The sequence below is a fragment of the Sus scrofa genome, chromosome 9 (assembly GCF_054392235.1).
Source record: "Sus scrofa isolate SSC_HxYL_T2T_F1_AM1 chromosome 9, Sscrofa_HxYL_maternal_Yorkshire_Landrace_v2.0, whole genome shotgun sequence".
In the NCBI taxonomy this organism is placed as follows: Eukaryota; Metazoa; Chordata; class Mammalia; order Artiodactyla; family Suidae; genus Sus; species Sus scrofa.
Window position 1 is genome coordinate 26,420,084 of NC_139391.1, and position 24,792 is coordinate 26,444,875.

Sequence of the window (24,792 nt, forward strand, 5' to 3'; positions counted from 1 at the left end):
AATAGGATTTCAGAGGCCTTCTATATTTCTGACCCATCATCCTTAGAATTCAACTTCACTCCTCCAAGAAGTTTATGGTCACAAAATGGCTGCTGGAACACCAGCTGTCATGCCTATGATCCTGTAATGAATAGAGTAAGGGGCCAGGTAGAAGAGGAGCAATTCCTGCTGTATCACCCCATGAAAACTCGACACAACCAATTCTACCTACATTTCATTGGATACTCAAAGCCACAAGGAGGGCTTGGAAATAGTGTGGTTTTTGTTGTTGTTGTTGTTGTGTATTTTTAGGGCTGTACCCATGGCATTTGGAGGTTCCCAGGCTAGGGGTCTAATTGCAGCTGTAGCCACCAGCCTATGACACAGCCACAGCAATGCCAGATCTGAGTCGCTTCTGCAACCTACACCACAGCTCATGGCAACCCTGGATCCTTAACCCACTGAGAGAGGCCAGGGATCAAACCCACAACCTTGTGGTTCCTAGTTGGATTTGTTTCTGCTGCACCATGAGGGGAACTCCATGTTTTTGGTTCTTTTGGTCTTTTTAGGGCCACACCCATGGCAGAGGGAAGTTCCTAGGCTAGTGGTTGAAACAGAGCTGCAGCTGCCGGCTTACACCACAGCCCCAGCAACATGGGATCTGAGCTGCGTCTGTGACCAACACCACAGCTCATAGCAACGCTGGATCCTTAATCCACTGAGCGAGGCCAGGGATCAAACCTGCATCCTCATGGATACTAGTCAGGTTTGTTACAGCTGAACCACAATGGGAACTCCGAAATAGTGCTTTGGGGCCTGAATAAAACAGGATTTGACTCTGTTGCTAGGAAAGAAAGGGCGCTGTAAGGCAGTGGGCAGTCCTTGCCACCCTCCCCTCCCCAGTCCTCCTTTTCCCCATCCTTCCTGAAGGCCTTCTTAGTCTCCCTCCTCCCTTTCTCACCTCTGGATAGTGTGGCCCCAAGGCCTCGTTGAGTGTGGTTTGAGAGGACTCCCAGACAGTACAGTAGCTAACTGTCGTTGAATCCTTACTAAGTTCCAGGCGTTGTTGTTAGAGCTCTCCATGCCACGCAGAGGGTACCACATCTCCCACCCTGATCAGGGGGACAGGGAGGCCCTGGGAAGTTTTCCTTAGCCAAGTGGAGCCCAAGTGGTCTAACGAGATGCCTGCTGGTGAGTGTGGGGCTCTGGCGTCAACTAAGAAGCTTAGGAGTCTTGTTCCACTTTCTAGGCAAGTAATTGCATCTTTCTTTTTCTCAATTTTCTCATCAATAAAATGAGGATGATGACAGTACTTGCTTTGGGAGGTGTATTAGTTTCTTATGGCTCCTATAACAAATTAACACAAACTGGGTGGCTTAAAACAGCAGAAATATATTCTTTCCCCATCCTGGAGGCCAGAAGTCTGAATTGAAGGTGTCGGCAGGGCCACACTCCCTCTGGAGGCTCTGTGAGAGAATCCACACCTTGCCTTTCCCAACTCTGGGGGCTGCTGGAGATCCTTGGTTTGTGGTGGCATCGTTCCAGTCTCTGCTCTGTTCTCTTATCAGCTTCTCCTCCTCTTCTTATGAGAACACTTCTGGCAGTTAGGTCTCATCCGGATAATCCAGGGTCATCTCCTCATCTTAACATCCTTAACTTAATTTCATCTGTAAGGACCCTTTCTCCAAATAAGGGGATTAGGATGCAGATTTATCTTTGAGCACCATTATCCGCTCACTGCAGGGGTATCAGGAGATTTATAAATGCTCAGATATGGTGCTGGCACTGAGTGGGTGCTCAGGAAATTGTCATCATGGTAGATCTTCGGCCTCAAGGGGTTCTCTGGAGAGCAGGACATGTAATGAGGCCTCAGATGGTCACATTTTCTTCTTTTAAACAGGGCTTTGCCAGAAACGATCATAACTCCCATGACTCCCATTGACTGAGTGCTCCTGCCCCAGATGCTGTGCTTGGGGCTCTGCATCTCGTTTACCCCTCATTGAGGCTCTGTTATGGTCAATGGTTTGCAGCTCAGGAAACTGGGGTTCAGAGAAGTCAAGTCACTTCTCCAAGACTTCACCATGTCAAGTTGGGATTCAAGCTCATTCTCTTTTCCCTTTAGCATGTGGACTTGGTGCCTGGTGGGGGCACCTATAGAAATGAATTGGGAGACGGAGGATCCTAAGACTTAGGTGATGCCTGGGGGAACCAGGGTGAGCAAGGTGTGGAGGCATGCATCCCTGGATGGGACGGCTTTGAAAACTATTAATCTAATTAGGAGGGCGCGGCTGCACCCGAGTTGCAACGCGGAACCGCCGTCTTCACCCTTCCTTTTGCCAAGTGGCATTTGTCCCAATCAAACCCTGTTTTCTCCTTTTAGTGAACCACGTCCTCTCAAGCTCAGACGAAACCACTTGTCCTTCCTGTCTCTGTATAATCTCACACGTTTGCTCTGACCATACCCTTTGCTGATGTTACTTTGCAGCCCATCTTCATGCCAAATCCTCTCAACACAGCTCTTTGGGCTCTAGAGGGTGTAGGTGCCCTTTAGTACAGAAAACTGGGTGTTGCTAAGTATTCACCAACGCACGCACTTTGTCTTCCCAGCCAGGTGGGAAATTTCCTGCATACAGAGACTGAGAATCGTACATCCAGTTTCTAATTTAATGTTCCATGTACAGTAGAGGTTCAATAGCTGCTTGATGGTTGAATGGATGGGGGAAAAAAATCCCACCGAAAGATCCAGGTTGTGGGGGGGGGGGTGCTGGTGAGATGCACAGACCCTTTGAGCTGCAGACCCCTCGGAATCTCATCTGGAAGTCCACCTCAGCTCTGGTTAGAGGATTCCCACAGGCAGGTTCGTTCTGACCATCGTAGACCTCGCCTGCCTTTGGAAGGTGTCTCTCTTCACAGCCTGGCCCCTCGCCTTGGCCATGCGAATGGTTTGTCTTGAAAGCGGTTGCTAAGGTGAACCTTCCCAGCCCCATCTGGATTCCTTCACAGTGGGAAACTGACATTCTTCAGCTTGAGTCAGAATGTTAGATTGTAGGTTGGTGATGGATCTGGCAAGTATGATAACTTAGCCACTTACTGCGGGACCATCCTGCGACTACATTGTAAATACAGTACAAGCCACCAACATAGGCATTCTAATGGGTGCACTCAGGCACTGGAGGCTGCTTCCTGTGGGTGGCTCCTTGAAGGGACCCACTTGTTTCGTTCCCTGGGCAGGATTTGCATTTTCTAAGACACAAAGTAAGAGTTCTCTTTGTGAACCCAGCATAGGGTCCATGAGGATGTGGGTTCGATCCCTGCCCTCGCTCGATTGGTTACAGGTCTGGCATTGCTGCAAGCTGTGCCATAGGTCACAGATGTGGCTTGGATCTGGTGTTGCTGTGTCTGTGGTGTAGACTGCAGCTTCAGTTCCGATTTGACCCCTAGCCTGGGAACTTCCATATGCCACAGGTACAGCCTTAAAAAAAAGAAAAAGGAAATAAGACTCATAGTAGCTGGAGCTTTTGTCCTACTGTTAGAAATGAATAATGGGTTCTTAGAGATGGTTTGCTGCATAGACCCTGGAAAGACTTTCTCTTACTGCCACCCTTCGACTCCCTTTGACACTTTCAATAGTTCCTAAGGATCTAAACAATCCCTATGGTTTCAAATAGTTACGACGGTTTTAATGCTAAGTACTATAGAAGTGTGATTTCTAAACTTGCATGCGCATCAGAATTGTATTAGTTGGAATAGGTCAGGTTGTGCTAGAGTAACAAGCAACCCCCATATCTCAGTGGCTCTACACTACGGAGGTGTATTTCTTTCCCACTCGGGTTTACAGAGGGTTAGTGACTCCATGACAGCTGTCCTCCCTGGGCAAAGTGGCAGCCACACTGCTTGGATCTTGAAGCCTTACTGGCTTCATTCGAGGCTTCCCCTGCAGCAAAGGAAGTGAGGGGATCTTGCAATGGCAATAAAATGCCCTGGCCCAGAAGTGACACGTCACTTACACTCACAGCTTATTTGTCAATATCCCATGGCCTCACCTAAGTGTGGAAACTCTTTGCTCTCCCTTCTGCTGGGAGGAAAGAAAACTCAGAATGAGAAAGCACTGGAATACTCTGTTGTAGGAATTGTTTGGTGAGTTGAGGAAAAATAAGGATTCCACAGGCTCTGCCACCAGAAATTCTGATTCAATCGCCCTGAAATGGGGCCTGGGGGACCTAAATTTTGCCAAATTTTGATATTTTTGATATGGCTGTACATGGATGGACACCTGCAACAACTGTGTCAGAAAACTGAATTCCCTCTTAGAGTGATCACTGGTTGTTGAGGTGATAAGATTGACACACACCCAGGAATGTGCAGAACGAGCTGATGGATAACTCAGTGCTAAAATATGCAGCATATGCAATATGTTGCAGGAAGGCGGCAAACACTTCCCCTCCCTCTGATGAGCTCGCCTTTTGTTTGGGTGTCTCTGCCAGGCAGCTCCTGATAAGGAACTCCTGCTCAGCTCACATTTGCATGTGTGTACATGTGCATGCGTGCACGCACACAAGCACGTGCGGGGAATCCAAAGCAAGAAGTGAGGAGAGTCAGACGCCCATCTCTCCTTGTAGAGCCTATTGGAGCAACCAGCTCCTCCAAATTACCTCTTTATGGCTTTTTAGCCATCAGGCTGGGTCTGGAGAGGGCACCAGGGATTCTCAATGTAATCCTTGCTGTCATTGATATACGTGGTGACCAGTCTAAAAGCAGGCCACTCTGTCTACTCTGAGGCCCATTCGCCAGCCTGAGGATAACTCAGTTCTCCCTCTGCTCTTCCTCCTCCTTCTCCTTCTGAACAGCCTGTTCAGTTAGGACCTATATTCAGCTGCTATCTAACAGAAGCCTGAAAAACACTGGCTTAGATCTGTTTATTGGCTTCCACAAGAGAGATCCAGAGGTTGGCATCTTTAGTGAGGTTCTTAGGTCCTTTGGGCTTTCTGTGTGATCATTCCTAGAAGGCCATTCCACTTGACCTTCTTCCTAATTCTCTCAAGATGGCTGCTGAGGCTCCAGTGACCATGTCTTCGTTTCAGGCATAAATAAAGGGAAAAGCAAAGGACAGAAAGGATCTCTTCCAGCTAAGTCCAGAGAAGTTCCATGGAGTGACATATGCTTCCATTTCATTGGCTATAACTGTATCACGTGGTCTTCCAAGCTGCAAGTGAGGCTGGGAAACACAGACTTTGAATAATTTACGGTTACCAAAGGGGACAGGTGGGCAGAGGGCTGGACTGGGGGTTTGGGATTGGCAAACCTATCATGAAGCCCCAGGGTCAGGCATCCAGATTTTTATCCCAATCCCTTGCACAGGGAAATGTGGGCTTCTGCTTGGGAAGCCGAAGAGGTTAACTCTTGCTCCTGGGAAGACAGATGCAGGCTCAGTGGATGTGCAGAAGCAGAAGACTGAGTGTGCACAGACCCAAGTGTGCTCATGACCTCAGTCCTGAGACTGAGACAGTGGACTTGGACTTGTCAAGCCAGAGGGTGAGCAGGGATGCTCTTCCCTCCAACTCAGGGTGCAGGTGCTGTACCCCTTGCAAAAGTTGCCAATTCCCCTTCAAGGAAGGAGAGCTTGTCTTTGTAGCACATCTTGGGGGTGGCAGCTGTTTTCAGAAGTAGGAGGCACACAAAAGGGAGAGTGTGGCCCCTCAGTAGCCAAACAGCCTGGACTCTCTTTTTGAAATAAAATGTGAGCATGCAGTGGGTTAACGATCTGGCATTGCCGTGAGCTGTGGTGTAGGTTGCAGACGCGGCTCAAATCCCGCGTTGCTGTGGCTCTGGCGTAGGCTGGTGGCTACAGCTCTGATTCAACCCCTAGCCTGGGAACCTCCATATGCCGTGGGAGTGGCCCAAGAAATAGCAACAACAACAACAACAACAAAAAGACAAAAGAAAAAAAAAAGTGAGCATGTCTTTATTATGAAAGTAAATGCAGTGGCAAATGAACTAATTTGCAGAACAGAAATAGCCTCACAAACTTTGAATGATTTATGGTTACCAAAGGGGTCAGCTGGGTGGAGGGATGTGCTGGGGGTTCGGGACTGGCGTATGCACACTGCGGTACATGAGATGATTGGCCAGTAGGGACCTGCTGTCCAGCACAGAGAGCTCTGCTCAATATTCTGTGATAATCTGTGTTGGGGAAGATTCTGAACGAGAGCGGATGTGTGAACATGTATAATTGAATCGCTTTGTGGTACAGCAGAAATGACCGCAACCTTGTAAGTCAACTGTTCTTCAATAAAACTTTAAAAAGTGGAAAAAAAGAGCAAGTAAATATGATGGTACAGAGCAAAACACTCCCACAGAACAGAAGGACACAGAAAAGTAAACTCGCCCTTTCTCACGCCTGTCCGTGGCCACGGTTCCATGACTCAGAGACTACACTTTATGGCTTCTCTGGCCACTTTCCAAATGTGTTCTGTGCATATAAGTCTATCTACATTGTTAAAAAAAAAATACACAAATGGAATCACACTTTCCATGCTGCTCTGCAATTTGCTTTTTCCATTTAGTATCTTGGTGATCATGCCATCTTGCTGCCTGTAGCAACACATAATTTATTTTTTTTATCTGCTTTTTTCTTTTTATTATAGTTGATTTACAACGTTGTGCCAGTTTCTGCTGTACAGCAAAGGGAGCCCGTCCTACAGATATATACATTCTTTTTCTCATGCTATCTTCTGTCATGGTCTATCTCAAGAGATTGGATATAGTCCCCTGTGCAGTAAGTCAGAAAGAGAAGGACAAATCCCATGTGACATCACTCATGTGTGGAATCTAAAACACGGCACAGATGAACCCATCCATCTGCAGAACAGAAGCAGACTCTGGATGGAGGGGGAAGGAGTAGGATGGACGGGGAGTTGGGGGTTAGTAGAAGCAAACGACCACGTTTAGAATGGATAAGCAATGAGGTCCTGCTCTAGAGCACAGAAACACCTAATTTGTGTGTGCGCCTTAATTTATTTACACCGTCACCAGCGGAAGAAATTTCCAGCTTTCCAGGCTTTTGGGACCACAATCAGTGCTGTAATTCTCCAACCCCTTTGATAGAATTTGTCTTGCCGATCCCATTGTCTGGATTGGAAGCTGAGCCTGGCATCTGGGGAGGACCGGCCCTATGATTCCTGGAGCGCTGGCCTTTCCCCGGTCAGGCCCATCCCTGGCTCCTCCATAGGGGTCTGACCCATGGCTTCCTCCTTTGTCCCAGAAACCTCCCCCTGTACTGACTCCACACTAAGGGCAGGGCAGGGCTGGCATGTGCAGGTGCCTGGGCAGGCTAATAATCTGGTGCTCTGGGCAGATAATATGGGGCTTTATCATCAGATATTTGCAAAAACACTGGTTCCACTCTTATTTGGAGGGAAGGCTGAGTGCTGAGGAGGGGAGCAGGTGGCCCGGTAATGGGAATTTTCACCCTCCCCTTGGCCAGAAGAAGAAAGAGTCCACCCTGCAGTTCACTGAGCCAGTCCTCCTCGGAAGGGGCTTCAGCAACCACCTGTTATCAGCTGAGCACACCCCCTGGCTCCACCTCCCCAAGCCCATCTCCAGCACCAGAGTTTTGCCAACCACATGCAATACTCTCCCAGGAGAAGTTCTGGGAGTTGTGATTTTCTCTCCCTTCAATGCCATTTCCAGTGAATTTCATCCCCTCAGTGATGCCTCCAGCTCTCCAGGGATGTCTCAGTGTCCTTTACAGCTGAGGTCCACCTGCTCCACCTCTTCACCGGGCTCAGGTGACCTCACAGGTCAAGGTCGGTCTGATTAGGAGGCCTTCCTGGAGTTTCTGTTGTGGCTCAGTGGGTTAAGAGCCTGTCCATGAAGATTCAGGTTCAATCCCCGGCCTTGCTCAGTGGGTTAAGGATCCAGCGTTGCCACAAGCTGCAGTGTAGTTTGCAGATGTAACTCGGATCCAGCATTGCTGCAGCTGTGGCGGTGGTGCATGCCGGCAGCTGCAGCTCTGATTCGCTGCAGGAACTTTCATATGCCACAGGTGCAGCCGTAAACAAAAAAAAAAAAAAAGAAAAGAAAGGAAGGAAGGAAGAAAGAAAGAAAGAAAGAAAGAAAGAAAGAAAGAAAGAAAGAAAGAAAGAAAGAAAGTAAGAAAGAAAAAGTAAAAAAAAAAAAAAAAAAGAGCCTGTCTGACAGGTCTGACCGCGGGCTGCGATCATATTAGGTGTCTGATGCAGGCTGGATGCCTCAACTGGTTAGAAATAGGAAGTGACAAGGTTGTGAAAAAATTGCTTTTTGACTTAAAGTAAAAACTGTGCTGTATTCTGTTTAAATGCTTTTCTTTTAAATTTTATTATGCTATGAGCTTCCATGTATAAATTATGAAAAGGCAGGGTTGCTATAAACCCTACCTGTCAGCATCACTCCTGGGAAAACAAAAACAGTCTTTGGAGGACAAGCCCACAAGGTCACATGTTGGATTTCTGAGATGTTTGCTGGATATTTTCTGGTGGCCACAAACTCTACCCTGGACCCGGCCATCATCAGATAAATGAACATGGATAGATCATTCCCTACTTATTGCCTCGCTGAGAAAACCACTCACTGTCTGTTCTGCTTCTAGTGAGGTTATTCTGTCACCCAGTTGTAGGAAAGGCCACACCCAAAGACTCAGGGCACCCTGTTCCCTGGCTGTCTTTGCAGAGCAAGGAGGGCAGCTCTGTGCCAAGCATACACCCAGCCCCACATTGCGGGAGGCATCTTGAGTGGATCACGGCATTCTTCTCTCTGACTGAACTCAACCTCGACATCTTTTTTTTTTGTCTTTTTAGGGCTGCACCCTTGACATATGGAGGTTCCCAGGCTAGGAGTCAAATTGGAACTGTAGCCGCTGCCTACACCACAGCCACAGCAACGCAGGATCCGAGCTGTGGCTTCGACCTACACTACAGCTCACAGCAATGGTGGATCCTTCACCCACTGAGCGAGGCCAGGGATTGAACCCGAAACCTCATGGTTCCGAGGCCAGGGATCGAACCCACAACCTCATGGTTCCTAGTCAGATTCGTTTCTGCTGGGCCAGGACGGGAGTTCCTCTCTTACAATTCTTACCCGTGTCTCTTGATAGCCATGACTGTCTTTGTCCCTTCCTTTGAATCATAGGCTGACTTATTCTGAGCTTGTGTCTCAATCATATTTTTATCTAAAGCAACACTTAGCCCTGTACCTTGCATGCTTCAAGTCCTCAACCTGTACTTGTTGGAAGTTAGCAAGATGGTTTTCAAGCTCAGCCCAGAACTGAATAGGGGAGATGCATGAGAGAGTTCTCCAGGGGGTCATATGTGCTGCTGGGACAGACAGAGCATTTTTCAGGGGCTGGCAGGGTCTTCCCTTTGATTCCTATCCATAGGGAGCATGTAAGTTGTGAAGGGCTTGTTCTACCATGGGGACAGAATCACACATGGGTATAAACTTTATATATTCTGGTCCAGGAACTATGCCTACCTCAGGAGCACCTCTGTTCCTGGATCTGTCTGTGGGCAGAATGGGAATATGGCTCAGGCCCAAACTACAGGCTGAACCCCAACTATCAAGGAGTTTATAGCTCTACTTACTGATGAGACTGGGACCTGAGACAGGACAAGGATACCTGAATCAGGGCATCTGTCTAGGGCTCTGACTCAGAGGGAAGGGACAGGAATCAAAGGGGGAAGTTGTGCCCTATGCGGGAAGGGGTGGGCAGAGGAAGGGGTGGTGCAGGGCCCTCTGGAGGAAGCTGGGAGACTGGAGTTGCCTCACACCTCTTTGGGCTCCATGTCATCGAGCAGATCTTCCAAGGTCTTTTACATCCACCTGGTCTAGCTCTTGTGGAATTACTCTGAGACTCACTGTGAATCTGGAATGAACAGAACTGCAGGGGTTGCTCATCCTGAGCCAGAGGGGGATGCCGGATTACTCTGTTGAAGACATTAGATAGCATCCTTCAGCAAAGGCTGGCCCAAGTTCCTACTGGAAAGAACTTGAAAAGAAGTGGGGAAAAACCTAAAGAGAAAAGGGTTTGAGGCACCCAGAAGAGGAGAAAAGGCAAATGCTGAGTGCCACCTTGTAGGTGCTTACATGAATGATTGAATTATTTTAAGTAAATAAAATAGAATAGAAACTATGATGAACGAGAAAGGGAAAAATGGAAAGGAATATAATGATGGAAACAACTAAGCACTGATTAGAGGGAAGAAGTAAATGGCAGAATTGAAGAGATGAGGGGAACATGTAATTCGGTGGCAGACTTTCTCCTTGAATTAGCTATGTGGTTGCCAGAAGCTCTAGACTCGTATCCCCAGTTTCGAGTGCACAAGAAAGAGATCCTTCACAATTCACTGGATTCCCTCAGATGGAACCACTGAGCCACGCCATGGCTGTCCCTGAACGAATCACTGTGGTCCAAGGTGTCTTGGTGGGGGGAAGAATTACACGGATGGGCCAGGCCTGGATCACAAGTCCTCCATCCACCCATGTTTGAGGGAGCTTGGTGTGCTGATCGGGTGGGCTGAGTCATTTGGTCCCTTGCACTATGCCCCACCCAAAGCACGTAGAATGAGAATTGGGAAGGTGTGCTCTTAGACCAAACAACGGAGAGTGGGCTGAGTTGGCCAAACCCCAGAATGTTTCTTCCATCAGCCCTTTTCCATCTTCTTTGCCTGGGTAACTTGTCTTTGCTCTTTGAGACTATATTTAGGCATTACTTCATCTAGGAAATCTCCCCTGATCTCTCCTCCACTCCGGATTAGATGTCCCAGCACATCATCTGTGTTCTCATAACGTTACCAAACCAAGCTTGGGGCTGCTCACCAGATGTGCAGCCAAGCTCATCTACTGACAGTGGGTTGTGGTGAAGGAGGGTTCAGTATTCACTGCAAGGTGCTCAACGTGGGGCCAAGCAAGGACATCAGGCAGCTCGTGCTCAAAAGACCCAACCCCCTGATGGCTTTCAGGGAAGAGTTTTTAAAAGCAAGGTGAGAGAAAGGGTTGAGGGGCATGTGATCAGCTCACATACGTCCTTTTGATTGACTGGTGGTGAGATAGCAGGGAGGTGTTTCGGGAGTCAGCATCGTCACCTTTCTGGTTCCAACTGGTCTGGGGTTGACGTGCTGGTGTTCAGCATGAAGTTAATTTCTTCCATCTGGTGGGGGTTTTAGCATCTGCAAAACAACTCAAGGGCATGGCTCAGGATATTGTCTACAGCCTTTGAGGAGGAACTAAAACTCCTTGACTTTGTTTTATGGCTAAACTGTTATTTTTGTCTTGCTTAACTCTTTTCTTTTGTTTCTGCATTTTTCTTATTTCTCTGATTAAATTTGCTCTTTGGAACTTGAGGAAAGCCTAGGAGGCTAAAACTTTTCTACAAATAAGAGGCTGGGGACCTGGGGATTCTGTCCCCAGGAAAGCCTTGCAAGGGCCCTGCTTGGTTTCAATAACTCTCACTTCTAGGAAAGCTCTAGATTAGTTGAGAGCTCTTTCAAGTCTTGGCCTTTTTTCTCTGTATCGCCAGGACTGAGTACAGGGCTTGAGATAGAGTTTGTTGAATGACTGAGAAGGAATGCATGCACGTGTGCAGCAGTGTGTGCCAGAATGGAACTTGCCTCTCACCCCTCAGGTAGGGCAGAGCTACCCTGGGATGGCTGTACCCAGGAGCTTTTGCTCAAGCGGACGTGGGTACTTCTGGGATTGGAGTGAGGGTTGGAGCCCCACACAAAACATACAGATTGAGAGTGGGGAAGGGGGTTCCACCTCCCAGGAGAAGATAGTATGACCACCCCCAAAGTAGTGTCACCAGTGTTGCTATTGTCTCAGGCTCCCAGAGCCCAGGACTGAGGCTCCCTTTTCCCTGGGGGCCCCAGAAAGGTATCTAGTCACATCAAATCCTAGAATCCTGTTTTCTCACATCCATCTTTTTTTTCTTTTTATTGTACGATACCCTCCGGATCTCCCGCCAACCCTCTTGCCTCCCACCCCATCTTTGCTCTTCCCTTGCCTGACCATGCTAAAACGTGCACACCACTACCATAAAGATCATCCTTAAATACCAATTATCGTGTCACCCATCTTATGAAAAACCTCCATGAGTCCTCAGTGCATCTAGGATAAATTCTAGATTCTTCAATCTATGATAAACTATGTGATAAGTTTCATGGTCAGTCTCTTTGCAGATTTTTACATGCTTCCACACTTCTTACGCCTCACCTTCCAGCCCCGTGCCCCAGCCTATAACCTGCTTTCCCTCCCATGCCATCTGTACCTCCTCCTTGTTACTCATGCTCTGTCTCTGCTTAGTGCCCTCAACTTTTCCATTTTGCTATCCAATCCTCCTTCTCCTTAGTTTCTGCATTTTTCATGAGGTATTTCTGACCTCTTTGACCCATGGCAGTCTTTTCCTTCCAGGAATGAATGTATTCCTAGAAAAACCGAGCCTATGTCCATTGCATCAACCACTCAACTGGCACTTACTTAATCATGTGTTGTTCTAGCAGTTACTTAATTTGTTCATTATTAGATCATAAACTTTTTTACTGAGAGTGCAGTAAGTGCAGGGTAAGGGTTTGTTAAATGAAAAAGTGAATGAGAGTTCCCAGGGGGCACAGAGGGTTAAGGATCTGGTGTTGTCACTGTTGAGGCTTGGGTCGCTGCTGTGGTGTGGGTTCGATTCCTGGCCCCAGAGCTTCTGAATGCTGAGGGTGTGGCAAATAAAAATAAATGAGATTGTATTGAATGAAAAAGAACAAGTGGGATGTGTGACTTTAGCATATTTTTGTTTTGTTTTAGTTTGGTTATGGATGCTATTTGTGCCTTTTGACTTGTCACTTAACTCTTAGCCTCCCTTTCCTCACTAATAAATTACGTATAATCTCACCAGGTTTACAGAGCTTGAAGAGTTTACTGTGAACAGCAAATGAGAAATCATACTTGAAAGTACTTTATGGAACTGTGAAGGTAAACTGTTAGGATGTCTCTTTCAATTTCAATTATAAAATATTTTCCTTCTCACTTTTAGACTTGCAACCTTATTTCTCGAAAGAGGGCCCAACAGGATAGGCAGTCTTTACAAAAAGGCTGTTTACAGACACTACACAGATGAGACCTACTCCACGGAGATCCCCAAACCTCCCTGGCTTGGCTTCCTGGGCCCCATCTTGAGGGCTGAAGTGGGTGACGTGATTGTCATCCATCTGAAGAACTTTGCTTCCCGACCTTACTCGTTGCATCCACACGGCGTTTTCTACAACAAAGATTCAGAAGGTAAATATCAATCCTGTGCTATTGATGTCTCGTTTCTCTTTCATAAGGAGGGCAACTGTCAGTTACAGCGAAAGGGGTTTTAGAAGCGCACTGATGACCCATGTCCTTTCGTCGTCTCCCTGTCTCCTCACTCCGTCTCCAACTGTCCCCCTCCACTGTCTTCAGCTCTTTTCGAAGCAGCCTTGGCTTCTTGTTTGTACTTGAAGAGCTTCAAGAGTGCATTTTCCTGAGTTCTCCCTAAAGTCTTAAAGAAAATGGATGCAACATTCTTAGACTTTTGAGATGGAAGCGTTTCTCCGTCCTCAGAAGTGCTTTTCCACCTCCCTCATTGCATTCTGGCTCATGACCAGGCGGAATGGGTCAAATGGTGCTCAACCTGCTGCACCACTGGCTCCGAGGAATGTGCCAGGCACAGCACCATTAACTCGGATGCGGCTCACTTTATCATCAAGGAGGAGCTTCTGGGTATTAACAAAGGTCCCAAGGTAGCCAAACTTGCTTGGCGGTTGTCATAGCCAGCTCTGTCTAAACAGCCAGGGGAGACACCGGTGATGATGAACTTGAGACTGGGAGTGCCCTTTGTTCTTGGCCCTTTTCCTCCACCTGAAGTGCAGCAAAGCTCTCAGTCCCAGATTTGATTAGTTCCGAGTAGCTGAAAGTGAGCACATAAGATTCACTACCTACATAAACCTTCCACTGAATACCCACCAGTTGCCAGAGACTGGCTCTGGATCCTGGGAATAAAAGATAACGCATCCCAGGCTATCTTTGAAATTCAGTGACTCAGAGTAAGGGTTTATTTCTGAGCACTCGATTCTCTTCTGCTGATATATATGCTTATCCTTGCACCAACGCCATACTGTCTTGATTCCTATCGATTTACAGTAAGTTTTGAAATTGGGTAGTATAATTCCTCCAACTTTAAAAAAAAAGACTTTTTAGCTATTTAGGTCCTTGGCATTTCCATATAAATATCAGATTAGCTTGTTGATTTTTACTGAAAAAAAGTCAGCTGGGATTTTGATGAGGATTGCTTTGAATTTATGGATCAGCTGGGGGAAAATTGCCACCCGTATTTTAAAGATGAACTGCCATCTTGACAATATTGAATTTTCTTATCTATGAACACGGAATTTAGGTCTTTAATGTCTCTAAACAGTGTTTTAGTTTCCAGTGTATTCCTTTTCTTATACTTACTTCAAAATATTTTATTATTTCTGACACTATTATAAAGGGACTAGTTTTCTTAATTTCGTTTTTTGATTGTTTGTTACTAATGTTGATTTTTTTTTTTTTTTTTTTTGTCTTTTTGCTATTTCTTGGGCTGCTCCCGCGACATATGGAGGTTCCCAGTCTAGGGGTCCAATTGCAGCTGTAGCCACCGGCCTACGCCAGAGCCACAGCAACGCGGGATCCGAGCCGCGTCTGCAACCTACACCACAGCTCATGGCAATGCTGGATCATTAACCCACTGAGCAAGGGCAGGGACCGAACCCGCAACCTCATGGTTCCTAGTCGGATTCGTTAACCACTGAGCCACGACAGGAATTCCCTAATCTTGATTTTTGAATACTTATCTTGAATCCTACTAACTTGTTCAACTTGTTTGTTTATTTATTTATTTATTGCTATTTAGGGCCACACCCACAGCATATGGAGGTTCCAGGCTAGGTGTCCAATCAGAACTCTAGCTGCCAGGCTACACTACAGCAACGTCAGACCCAAGCCACATCTGCCACCTACACCACAGCTCATGGCAGAGCCGGATCCTTAACCCACTGAGCGAGGCCAGGGATGGAACCCACAACCTCATGGTTCCTAGTCAGATTCATTTCCGCTGTGCCACGATGGGAACTCCCAACTTGTTTATTAATGGATGTTTAGGAAGGTCCCCAGAATTTTTAAATACAGAATCGCGTCACGTGCACAAAGACAGTTTTACTTCTTCCTTACCACTCATTATACCTTTAATTTTTTTCTTTTGTCTTATTACACTGACTCAGATCTTCAGGACAATATTTAATAGCAGTGGTGAGAGCAGACACTCGCCTCGTTCCCAGTTTCAGGAAAAAAAACACGCAGTCTCCCTCCCATTAAGCATGCTGTTAGCTGTGGATTTTTCTTAAATATCTTTTATCAGGTTAAGAAATTTTCTGACTGTTCTCAGTTTGTGGAAAGTTTTTAATTTGTTAAGTACTGGGTATAGATCATTGCTTTCTGCATCCATTGAGATAATGTGGTTTTTGTCCTTTGTTCTATTAATATGTCATATTATATTAGTTTATTTTTTGAATGTTAAGCCAACTTTGCCATCATCTCAAATTCCATTTGGTTACGGTGTATAATTCTCTTTATAAGTTGCTGGAGTTTGTTTGCTGGTATTTTGTTGAGAAGTATTGTGTGACATTCACAAGGAATACTGGTCTATAGCTTTCTTTCATTGTGATGCTTTTATCTGGTTTTGGTGTCAAGGTAATGTTTGACTCACAGAATGAATTTGGAACTATTCCCTCTGCTATTTTATGAAAGATTTTATAAAGCGTTTGCATCATTTCCGCTCAGTATTCGATAGAATTTATAAATGAAACCATCTGAGCCTGGGTTTTCTTTGAGGGGAATTTTTTTTTTATTACTCAAATGAATTTATCACATCTGTAGTTGTATTTTTTAATTGCTAATTTAATTTCTTTACATATTATAGGGCTATTTCAATGCTTTATTTATTTTTGAGTCAGTTTTGGTAGTTTCTTTCTTTTAGAAATTTGTTAGTTTCCTCTAAGTTGTCTAATATTTTGACATAAAATAATTTATAATATTCCATTATAGTCTTTTTTTTTTTTTTTTTTTTTTTTTGGCTTTTTAGGGCTGCACCCAGGGCATGTGGATATTTCCAGGCTAGGGGTCAAATAGGAACTGTAGCCACTGGCCTATGCCATAGCCACAGCAATGCCAGATCCCGGCTGTGTCTTTGACCTACACCACAGCTCACGGCAATGCTGGATCCTTAACCCACTGAGGCCCCTGAGTGAGGCCAGGGATCGAACCTGAGTCCTCGTGGTTGTTAGCTGGGTTTGTTAACCGCTGAGCCACAAGGGGAACTCCTACTATAGTCTTTTCAATTTCCATGTAGTCAGAGTAATAGCTCATCTTTCATTTCTGGTTTTGGTAATTTGTTCTCTCTCTCTCTTTTGGTCAGTCTATAGAAAGTTTTCTCAATTTTATTGATCTTTTTCAATGAAGCAACTTCCGGTTTTATTTATTTTATAGGTTTTCTGTTTCCTCCTTCATCGATGTCTGCTTAAATCCTTGCAGTTTGCTTCTTTCTGATTGCTCTAGGTTTAGTTACTTTGTTTTCTAGTTTCTCAAGATGGAAGCTTATGTTATTGGTTTGAGACTTTTCTTCCCTTTTAACCTAAGAATTTAAAGCTTAAATTTCCTTTTAAGTAATGCTTTGTTGTATATCGTAAATTTTTGTATGTTTTGTCTCCACTTTTATTCAGTTTAAAATATTTTAGAATTTATCTTGTGATTTCTTCTTTGACCTGTGAGTTATTTAGAAGTGAATCGATTATTTCCAATATTTGTAATAGAGAATTTGCAAGAGTAAAGATGTCTATGAAGGAAAGTAAAAGTACTTGTCTCTTACCCAAAAGGCCATCACCTTTTAAAATTTCTTGTAAATTTCTCTTAGAAATGTTTGTGTGCATATATGGATGTGAATGTGTCTGTGGTTATGTGTGTATATATATATTTGTTCATTTATACAAATGAGATTATATGATAATGCTCTTATTCATTTTCTGTTTTTCATTTCTTAATACATCTTGGAGATTTTTCTCATATTAGTACCTACAGAGAGACCTCCTTTTAGCAGTTGTGCAATATTCCATTGTGTGAATATGTCAGTTTGGTAGTGACGATTATGTTGCTCTCAGTTTGGGGTTGATGGCAGCAATTCTACAATGAATATTCCAGTTCATGTATTTTTAAAACCATTTTCGAGTGTGTTTCTAAGGCAAATTCTTAAATGTGCAATTGCTGACTATGTTCCTTCCTTTCTTTTATGATAAGAACTGGCAAGTTGTCCTCCCCCAAATCGCACATTTTATTCATCTGCCATTTGTTTATGAGCTAGCCTGTTTCTCCCACAATCCCACTAACTCTCAATATTTTCAAATCGGACAGGTGCAAATTTGTATATTACAGTTCCTAAAAGGCCTCTTGTGCTGGGACACGTAGGGCCAAATGAATGTTTTTTAAATATTCTTGTGTTGTTAACATTGTCATTGTTCAAAATCTTTTGGGGAATAATGCTCAGAACCACGTAATAAACCACTCACCCCCAAGTCTTTTTTTACTTTACACTCACAGTTTATTTTGGATCCCAAGTGATAGTCTTCAGAGTGGTGGCACCAAGGATTTGTTTAGGGACTCTAGCTCGCCCTTTCAAAACAGCCACCAACAACTCCCAATAATAGTAAGCAGAAGAGGAGTTCCCATCGTGGCTCAGTGGTTAACGAATCGGACTAGGAACCATGAGTTGCAGGTTTGATCCCTGGCCTTGCTCAGTGGGTTAAGGATCTGGCGTGAGCTGTGGTGTAGGTCGCAGATAAGGCTCGGATCCCGAGTTGCTGTGGCTGTGGCGTAGGCCTGCTGCTACAGCTCTGATTGGACCTCTAGTCTGGGAACCTCCATATGCTGCGGGAGCAGCCCTAGAAAAGGCAAAAAGACAAAAATAATAATAATAATAATAGTCAGCAGAAGAAATCATATTAAGTATATTGTGAATAAAAGGGTCTCTAGAAAAATTCCTATTTGTATTGATTCATGTCATATAATCAAAGTAAAGTGAGTGATCTTAGTTGAGGCATAAAGACAAGACTACTACCCACCCACTCTCTCCCAACTCCTGACCCTCATCCTCTCTAAATTTAAATTCAGAAGCTTCCAAGCTTTGCATTTTATTCACAAGATTTTGATTGAAGATGATGTATGGTGATCATTCATTATTTTACTCAAAAGATATGTATTGAGCACCCACCATATTAATTACTCAGGTAGATCTTGCATGTAAAATTATGGTAAAAAAAAAAAACCTGTTTTCATGGCACTTAACAGTCTACTGTGATAGACAGACATTGATCAAGCTATCACACACAACTCTATGAGATAGGTATTATAATTATCATATCTTACAAATAAGAAGCTAAGACTCTTGGAAGAGAAGGAAATTGCCCAAGTCATTTAGCTAACAAGTAATGAAGATAGGATTTGATTCTAGACAATCTAACTTCAGTGGCTGTGAACTTAACCCTGGCTCTACTATCTTTTTCTCTGTGTGAATGCATTTTAGAAAACAGATCTAGCACAGGGAGTTGGGGATTGCTTGAGCCAGACCATGCTGGGCCTCGCAGTCCACGTTCAACATCTTTTTTTTTTTTTTTTGTATTGTTTTCTTTATCTTTTATTTTTTATATTTATTTTTTTAATTACTCAGATGAATTTATCACATCTGTAGTTGTATACTGATCATAACAATCTGATTTCACAGGATTTCCATCCCACAGCCCAACATCTTTGACCTTCATGTTGGGAAAGATGAGAAGCCATGGAATGATTTTAGGTAGAAAACAATATAATTAAACCTGAGATTTGGACAGATTACTCTTGCAATGTCTTTGGAAACGGGTTAAATAGATAAGAGATGTAGTGAAGTCATTCAGGAAGTTACTGGATGAGAGATGATGTTTGGATTAGGAGGAGAGGGACATAAATGGTTGGCTTTGAGAAGAAGCAAGGACGGGAGCTGCGGTGCTTTGGAAATGGAGAGGGAGGAAGAGGAAGAAGATAAGCATACTCCCTTTGTTTCTGGCTAGTGACATTGAATACTGGTGATGACTTTCATTGAGAAAGGAGGCAGTGGTTGAGGATGAGGTGTGGGAAAGGAGAGCTGATGTTCTTTGGGAAAGAGTACGTTGAGATCTCTGAGAGTTACAAGTGGAGATGTCCAGTAGACAGTAGGATATCAGTGTGAAGTTCAGAGGTAGGGTCCAGGCTGGAGAGAAAAGTGGGAATCACTGGCATGTAGCTCTGAGGATGGCTGCCTCAGAGGAGAGGCTCCAGGGAGAGAGCTCTGGGCATGGAAAGAAGGGAGCCAGCATTCCTTGAAGATTTCTGATATTGAATGGCAGATGGAGGAAACTGAACTGGAAAGCTAGATTGAAAAAGAGTTGCCAAAGAGTACTGGGTGATGTCACAGGAGCCAAGGGAGAAGTATTTTTTTTAAATGGAGGGAAATGGCAATAATATCAAATGCCACTGAAAGGTTAGGTAACACAGGAATTTTTTAAACGTCATTTGGATTTAATGGGATGGTGGGTAACAATCTGGATTTTTCCTATCCCTCTACGAGATTAGATCAGTTATCATGTTAGAAAACAGTAAACTACTTTACTTTTGAGTAAAAATTGTTTTGTCAAATACTTCTCAGTGTTGTAGTCTCAACTTGGAAATGTAAGAAGTTACTTTTAAAAAGCATGGTTTTACAGCTTTAGGAAGACATTCTTGAAAACACCAAAAACATAACATTATATTACTCAACCATTTGTTTATAATAATTTTCTTGGAAATATTCCCTTAGAATTTTATAGCAAAAAGTTTCTTTCTCTTAAGGATCTAGCAAAAACAGTATAACCTAATATACTGAACAGTATAACCTAATAGCTTAATGTATAGTAAACGCAGATATAATAATATGACCTAGATATTACCAGGAAATTTGGGCTGCTTTCAATGGTGAAGGGATCTAACTAATTAAATTAATTTCCTGCTTCTTTTGTATAAGCTTTGCTTTCTGACTTTATCTTTTGAGTGTGATGTAGCATTTGAGTTTAATTTCATATTCTTTTTAGAATAAAAGTAACTAAAATTTAGTATGTAAAAGAAAATTTTACATAAATGTATACATAAAGTGAATAAAGGTGTAAAAATAGTTCATATGCTATATTCCTAATAATTTATGGGGAAGTATCATGGTGCAGTAAGAAGTTGGACACAATTAGATTCGAATCTGGTCCAGCCACATGTTAGTAGTATTAACATTGCCTTAATGTAAATGAGTATTAATATCTACTACATGGATTTGCTCTGGAGAGTAAGTGAGATAATACACACAAAATACTTCCTATATTTGGCATATCATAGGGTTTAGCTGTTGTCGTAGTCTTCTCCTGGCATCTTTCTCCAAAAATCAAATTATGTTTTATGGTAGAATTTGTTAAAAAGGTAATATCAGATTTTTTTTTTAGTTATATCTTTTCTATGGCTTGCCTTGGATACACTGGCTTTTGCTGTCTTATTTGAATTTGTATTTATAATGCCTAGCTCATTTGCCAGCATGTGGTCAATATCCCATACAGGTTTGTTGAGTGAATTTGTGAACAAATTGGAGAATGGAGAATGAACTTGGTGTCATGTCCATCTCCCTCTGTGCCCCTCACCTTCCAGCCTTCTCAGTGCCATCCACCTCCTCAGAGTCCTTCAAGGTCCCCCAAATACCACCTCCATTATGAAGCTTCTAATAATTATAACTTACACAGATTGGTCTCCATCCTTCCTGCCCAGGTGGTGTTCAAATGGTTTTTGCAGTAGACCTTCCTTCATTGAAAAGTCTTGTGCAATCTTTGTTTATAAAACAAAAGAAGGAAATGCTCCATCCATTTGCCTCTGCGTCCTCTGAGGCAGACCCTCCACCCTGGATAGACTTAAAATTACATTCAGTGTATCACCCTGGCTTATTCTCCAGTTGGCTTCTGATCATAATACATGTTCTAGTCTGCCCAACTGTAAGGGCCCTAGAGGAAACAAGATTCCTTCCTATCTTTTCATGAGACCTGAAAGTTCTCAGGCCTCAAATTCAGGTGCTACATCTGTTGTAAGTGTCCAGGAAATGTTTGTTTTTTCTTCTGCTGCTTCCCCTTTCTTCTTCAGTTGCTGTTAAGTGGATCAAAGTCTTCCTGACTGGTACGGGAGGCCCATCACAAGGGGTTTTTATGAACATTTGTTAGGCATCTGGCTCTGTGCAGGATACTTCACACACATTGCCGCATCTAGTTCTTATATCCCTGTGGAGTAGATATCAACATTCCAGCTCTGTGGATAAAAAACCAAGGCATTGAGAATATCTAGCCTCAAGTTCATAGCAAATAAATTTTAATTCGTATGCGTTTTACTTCAAAGCTCCAGCTCTTCCCCCATAGCATGTGATCTGTGCATTTTATCTATGCTTTCTCTTTCCTTGTAAGGAGCCCTGTACCCAGATGGAACATCTGGAAGGAATAAGGATGATGACAGGGTTCCTCCTGGCAAAAACTATACTTATGTCTGGCCAGTGAGAGAAGAATATGCCCCTGCTCCAGCGGATGCAAACTGCCTGACCTGGGTGTACCATTCACACATTGATGCCCCTAAGGACATCTGCTCTGGGCTAATTGGCCCACTGCTAGTGTGCAAAGAAGGTAAGGGGTCTCTTCCCCCCCTGCCCCTGGGGAGCCTATTTCCAGGTATGTTGAAAAGTGTGTATAATCTTTAGGTCTTTTCCTGCCTACCATCCTTGCTTCACACAGAGTGTGCCTCTTCTTCCACACTTGCTGGAAGAGTAGGGAAATTCTTCTAACACAGAAGATCCATAGCAGGGACAATAACTCAGGTTCTAAGAACCATCATAACACTCTCAAACTTCTACGCTTAAAAAATACACACTGACACCACACATAAGTGTAAAATGTAGTCAAATGATCAAGGGTACTTTTGTTTTATTGTTTCACCAGCATAATCATTTTGCTATTTTATTTCTCTTAGTTGATTTAGTGTATCTGTGCTATGTCAATAAAATAGATTTCCTTTAAGGATAGACATGTTTCCAAGTCTGTGGTTGTGAAGATTTCTGTTTTACGACTTTTCTATGGCTCCATCATTTCCATTAAAGCCCTTGACTGCTTTTATATTGTGAGTTACTCTTGTGCATATAAGTCTTTGAAAAACTTCAAACGTACCTGATACAATGGGCAGGAAGTAAAGCTCATCTTGATTTAGTCCACTTTGAACTTTTTTCTCCTATTCTTTTGAATGTGCCTGATAGGTATCCTGCATAAATATTCAGGGACGAGGACTGATGTGGATCGCGAGTTTGTTATAATGTTTACTTTGGTGGATGAGAATCAAAGCTGGTACCTGGATGAAAATATCAGACATTTCTGCACTGATCCTGATTCAGTTGACAAACACGATGCTGTTTTCCAGAGGAGTAACAAAATGCATGGTGAGTGTCTCCCATGTCAAGAACATACTGCCTGCCTTTTGTGTTTTGGCACTTCGAAGGATATAACACACATAGAAATACCAAACCTAGTTCTCCAAGATTTATAACTTAGTGATGAGAATAATAAGAAACTGATGAAACACAATACATTCCAGGATCTAAAACAAAGAAAGAGAGCAAGAGAAAAGTAAAAGAATAGAGAGGAAATGAAAAAACTGAAAACAACAAAATGGCAATAAGCACATACTTAGCAATATTTACTTTAAATGTAAATGGATTAAATTCTCCAATCAAAGACATAGAGGTGCTGAATAGATTTTTTTCCATTTTTTTTTATTACTCAAATGAATTTATCACATCTGTAGTTGTATAATGATCATAACAATCTGATTTCACAGGATTTCCATCCTACAGCCCAGGCACATCCCCCGACCTCCCAAACTGTCTCCCGGAGACCATAAGTTTTTCAATGTCTGTGAATCAGCATCAGTTCTGCAAAGGAGTTCAGTCTGACCTTTCTTCAGATTCCACATGTCAGTGAAAGTATTTGATGTTGGTGTCTCATTGTATGGCTGACTTCACTCAGCATAATAGTTTTTAGGTCCATCCACGTTGCAAAAAAATTCTGGTATTTCATTCTTTTTAATGGCTGAGTAATATTCCATTGTGTATATGTACCACATCATCTGGATCCACTCCTCTGTTGATGGACATTTAGGTTGTTTCCAGGTCTTGGCTATTGCAAATAGTGCTGCAATGAACATTGGACTACATGTGTCTTTTCGAGTCATGGTTTTCTCTGGGTAGATGCCCAGGAGTGGGATTGATGGATCAGATTGTACTTTTATTTTTAGTTTTCTGAGGAGTCTCCATACTGTTTTCCACAGTGGTTGCACCAATTTACACTCCCACCAACAGTGTACTAGGGTTCCTTTTTCTCCATGCCCTCTCCAGCACTTATTGTTTGTAGACTTTTGGATGATGGCCATTCTGGCTGGTGTAAGGTAGTACCTCATTGTGGTTTTGATATGCATTTCTCTAATAATGAGGGATGTTGAAAATCTTTCCATGTGTTTTTTGGCCGTCTGTATGTCTTCTTTGGAGAATTGTCTGTTTAGGTCTTCTGCCCATTTTTTGATAGGCTTGTTTGTTTTTTTTTGGTATGGAGCTGCAGAAGTTGTTTATAAATTTTGGAGATTAGTCCCTTGTCAGTCAATTCATTTGCAAAGATTTTCTCCTATTCTGTGGGTTGTCTTTTTGTGTTGTTTAGGGTTTCCTTTGCTGTGCAGAAACTCTGAATAGATTTTTTTTAAAAGACCCATCTATATGCTACCTACAAGAGACACACTTTAGTTGTAAGGACATACATAGACTGACAGTGAAGAGATGGAAAAAATTTTTCCACACAAATGGAAATCAAAAAAAGCTGAAGTGGCTACACTTATATCAGGCTTTAAATCAACCTTAAAACAAAGACTATAGGAGTTCCCATTGTAGCACAGCAGAAATGAATCTGACTAGGGGCCATGGGGCTGTGGGTTCGATCCCTGGCCTCTATCAGTGGGTTAAGGATCTGGCATTGCCATGAGCTGTGGTGTGGGTCACAGATGTGGCTCGGATCCCACGTTGCTGTGGCTCTGGCATAGGCCAGCAGCAACAGCTCCAATTCAACCCCTAGCTTGGGAACCTCCGTATGCCATGAGTACAGCCCTAAAAAGGACAAAAGACAAACAAACAAACAAAAACCCAAAGACTATAATAAGAGACCAAGAAGAGTGTTGCATAATGATAAAGGGTCAACTCAACAAGAAGATATAATATTTAAAACACTTATGTGCTCAACCTAGAAGCACCTAAATATATAAAGCAAATATTAACGGACATAAAAGGAGAAATAGACAGTGTTGGAAGTCCTAACCAGAGCAATTAGGCAAGGAAAAGAAATAAAATTCATCCAAGTCTGAAAGGAAGAAGTAACTCCTTTTGCAGATGACATATTACATATAGAAAACCCTAAAGACTCCAGAATAACTGTTAGAACTAATAAGTTAAGTAAATTTGAGGGATATAGTATCAATACACACAAATATGTTGCATTTCTTTACACTGATAATGAATTCTCAGAAAGAGAACTTTTAAGAAAAAAAATCTCATTTACAATTACACCAAAAAGAATAAAATACCTTGGAATAAATTTA

The 24,792-nt window shown here is 43.3% G+C and overlaps 1 protein-coding gene across 7 annotated transcripts in view; it reads left to right on the top strand.

Annotated features, from left to right (window-relative positions):
• Positions 1–24,792, top strand: part of HEPHL1 (hephaestin like 1) — a 134,142-nt gene that overhangs the window by 56,738 nt on the left and 52,612 nt on the right. For all 7 annotated transcript variants that reach the window (XM_084975727.1, XM_084975728.1, XM_084975726.1 and 4 more), the window contains 3 exons: positions 13,031–13,275; positions 21,579–21,791; positions 22,415–22,594. In XM_084975727.1, coding sequence (XP_084831853.1) covers positions 22,471–22,594 — 124 coding nt within the window. In that variant the 5' untranslated portion in view covers positions 13,031–13,275; positions 21,579–21,791; positions 22,415–22,470. The remainder of the gene's footprint in view (positions 1–13,030; positions 13,276–21,578; positions 21,792–22,414; positions 22,595–24,792) is intronic.